Below are 4044 nucleotides of genomic sequence, written 5' to 3'. Positions count from 1 at the left end.
AATAAATAATATTATTAATAATAATTTTTTTATAAAAAATTAATCATTTTACACCACACCAACCCAACCCGGCCCAGTTCGGTTCGGTCGGACGGCGCGTGTGGTGGTCAACCAAAGAGATAGGTTCTCACCCTTTCATAAAAGTGGGTACCCCTTGGGGCACACCTCAAGCATGTGAGGACCTTCTTTATAAACATCTCCACTTAGTGCTTTGAAAGCAATGTGGGATGTTTTTCACTTGAAAAAATATAAAGACACTTGAAAGGACTTTATTTCATAAATTTTACTTGGGCTAAGCCCAACAATTTATTATAATTTTTTATGAGAAATTGTATTCGTTCATCCATGGAACTTGTAAATAGAATCAACTCATCACAAAACAACATAAAAGTCTTATTCCCAGGCCAAAAAATATCGGCCTCACACCCAAACAAAAGATATAAAAACGACGAAAAAGCATCAAACACTAGATAAATTTTACAATACTTCAGAAATAACACACACGCATATATTCATAATCCCAATTTAGTTGCTGGCACCGGGATTGGTGAGGATATGAGCTTCAACAACCTTGTACATGCCCATTGCTTTCTCAGCATTAGCATTGACTTCATCTTCATCAAGTTCACAGTTTGGCTTGGGAATATACTTTGTGGATGTCTTTATAATTGATCCTCCATTAGCTGAAGATTCCACTTTGATATCCACTGTTATTTTTTCAAGTTTGTTCGACCATGGCTCTCCTTCAATAATGCTGTAGCTATAGCTGAAGTTTTCTTTGTCTATTGCTTCTATTTTTTTCTTAATATACTTGAATTCACTACCTGCATCGATCATGTATGTCAGAGATTAATATACGTTATTAATTTGAAAATATGAAATAGAAAACTTAGGTTTTACTAGTATTTATATTGATTAACGGCCTTTTAATGTAATATGATTTAGTGGTGGAACTGGAACCAATTACCCGAAAGGTCAACCAACAAAAATTTGTACAAAAGCATTTTTTTTTGGAGGATAAAGAATCACAGAGAGACTATCAACATAAAATCCGTCAGTGAAATCAAATTTGTCAATGATTTTAAAAATAACAAAATTAGTGATGTGCTACAGAAATATAAATGTAAGTTTTAGTATTTTCCACTAGAGTCCCGGGGAGGGGTTGACAGATCCTCCGTGACCCTTATGGTTCCACCTCGTGATCTGATTGATATCTACTCTAAATATACCGAGTGACTGAAGGATAAGGGGCTAGGAGGCTAAAATACTAATTAGAATAATTACTATAGGAAGGAAATTTCTGTCTTGAAATATACAATTTTAATGATGATAGGCAAGAAATAGAGAAGTAGAAAAAAAGAACACTTGAATTAAAAAAAATGAGTAATTATAAGAAATTTTGTAATTAAGTAATTAAACCTTGAGCATGAAAGGTAGCCTTCTTGATGGAGCCAGGACCTCCATTTCCTTCAAGGATCTCAACACTATGGGGAACAACATTTGTAAGAAGATTATGGTTTTCAAGGGTGAAAATTTTAAACATAGTACTTTGAGGGACTGAACTGGTAATTTCCTTCTCAACAGTCACAACACCCATTTTTATGATAAATATTTTGGAAAAAAGACTTGATTAAGAGATTTATGCAAGTTTGGGGATGGGAAACGCATAGATTGAAGAGAACTATTTATAGAATATGATTAGTGTGCAAATGGAAATACTTATTAACTATGTCATTTATGTGACATCAGTTTAATTACAACTTGATTAATTAAAAGAATAAGAGCTAAATTATACCAAAACGTTTCAAGCGAAGTGCAAATTTAGTCTTAACGTATAAAATGTTAATTTAGTCTTAACATATAAAATGCTACAAATTTAATCCTAATATTTTCAAGTAATATCAATTTTAGTTTTGCATTATCGAAAATTTAACAAAACTGATTTGACTGCCACATAAGACTTTCCAAATAAGTTTGTCAATCAATTAAAACAGTTTCGTACATTTTTTACAGGATTAATTAATTAAACCAATTCCATAATCCTCAAGTTTGACATTATTTTGTTATTACATTTAAACTTAATTCCACTTTAATAATATGTAACCTTCCATTATAAAAATGATGGCATTCTTAATTTTTTTAATTTTGAAATTATTTTAGTATTATTTGATTAAAAGGGATAAAGTGGACATTTATAATGAGAAAAATAAAATAAAATAAAATAAAAATCGAACATATTGATTTTATATAAAATATGATTTTAAACATTTTAATTCTTGAAGCTTTTTTTGTCAACCATTAATTTAAAATTAATTTAAAATTGTACTTCCATAAAAAAAAAATGGATATATCTAATTTGAAGTTCGGTAAGCATTAAAAAAAATATAAGATCGAAGTTGATAATTTATCCCAGATCCAGATTACAGATCAGTTGAACATTTATACAATTAATATTAAACATATATGGGAATCTTTTAGATGAGCAAAGAATTATCCTTTCATATTTTTTGTTTGGCAATTTCTTTCTTTTATATATATGGATGCGAAGAATTTTGCTATCAAAAGGTATATTTATATAAAAATTCAGATTTAAAAAATTATTTATAACTATATTAAGAAGTAATTTAAATAATGTTAAATTAAATAAATAATTATTTTTCATATATTTTAAGAATTAGGTTTTATAAATTAGGGATTTAAGATATATATTTTAGAATTTTTTATTTATAAATTGAGGTCTAAAATTTATAAGCTAGGGTATAAAATCATACATATATAGAAAATAGTGACATTTGAAAATTAAGTTTTATAATATGATTTAATTATAATTTTATAATTAGATATGATTTTCATGTAAAAAGCTCGAATCTATTTAGAACCACAAAACTTGTATCACTAGTCACGTTTTTCCCACGCTAAAATTATTTAGAAGGAAGAACGAATAATCCACGAACTAGCAACGAAATCTCACTGACAGAGAGACAGAGAGAGGGAAGTGTCGAACGAATATAGGGAGAAAGAGAAAGATTTTTCACTGACTCGATTGTGGTTGTCTATAGATTTATTATGTAAGGATTAGACAGTTAATTAATTCTAGTTAAATACTTCTTCTAATTTCTTATTATATTAGTATTCATGATCAATTAATCAATTAACTAATTAGCTTGAATTAACTTAACTAGGATTCCTATTTATTTAATTTTATAATTAAATAAGTATCTGAATCTAATTAAGATTCCACTCGGATCTAACTTTTAATCCGGACGGAATTTCTACATCTCCCACTCGCATATATTAAATATAGCACACCATCGAAAGCATCGTTGCTAAATACTCGTTAGATGTATATAACGTCTCGATAATTTAAGTATTCACTACAAAAAAAAACACAGCTTTAAGAAGCCCTTTTATAGCAGCACTTTTCTAAACTGTCCCATGGGTTTTGTTAATAAACAGCTCATATTAAGGTGGCCGGATAATTTTCCTTGCTTTCAAAAGATTTGAAAATCTAAAGAATCTCTCTCATCCCTCATCGTTCAACCTCAACGTCACTAACTCTCTCTATGTGGCATTCTATCTTAATCTGGCGCCTTGACTTCAAACGTCGACATCATTGCTACCGCCTTCCACCGTGAATCTCCTCTTTTGTAAGATTTCCCTCTTCAATTCTCTTTTAGACTGTCGATTTCTCACATCTTCTTCTAACCTAGCTTCTTTTTCAGTTCACCTCTCGCTGCCTCTTAAAGGTGTTGGTGATCCTATCAATGACAACGATAGTGATCCTTCTAATTTAGGATCTCTTGGTTTCTCTCCTTCAACGATGGAAGATATCACCCATATACTCTCTCTTCTAGTGGCCTTAAACGTTGGCTATCAATTTCGCATATCCTAAGTAGTGATTAGTTATTTCCTTAATTTCTTTTTATAATTTCCTCTTATTTTGACATTATGACCTGAGTATAGACGCATATCACTTATTGATATTTAATGTGCTTCTCACAAACAAGAGTGGTGGTGAAATTGGTTATGGAGCATAGGCTAGCT

The 4044-nt window shown here is 30.1% G+C and overlaps 1 protein-coding gene across 1 annotated transcript; it reads right to left on the bottom strand.

The window, feature by feature from the left end:
* Positions 1-525: 525 nt before the first annotated feature.
* Positions 526-1597, bottom strand: LOC136217779 (major allergen Pru ar 1-like). Its single transcript, XM_066004429.1, has 2 exons — positions 1420-1597; positions 526-824 (listed from the first exon to the last, which is right to left on the bottom strand). The coding sequence occupies exons 1-2, from the start codon at positions 1595-1597 to the stop codon at positions 526-528; spliced, it is 477 nt and encodes a 158-aa protein (XP_065860501.1).
* Between the last annotated feature and the right edge of the window lie 2447 nt (positions 1598-4044).

The sequence above is a fragment of the Euphorbia lathyris genome, chromosome 2 (assembly GCF_963576675.1).
Source record: "Euphorbia lathyris chromosome 2, ddEupLath1.1, whole genome shotgun sequence".
Classification (NCBI taxonomy): domain Eukaryota; kingdom Viridiplantae; phylum Streptophyta; class Magnoliopsida; order Malpighiales; family Euphorbiaceae; genus Euphorbia; species Euphorbia lathyris.
The sequence above is the reverse complement of the archived record's forward strand: the minus strand, read 5'-3'. Positions and strand labels throughout refer to the sequence as shown.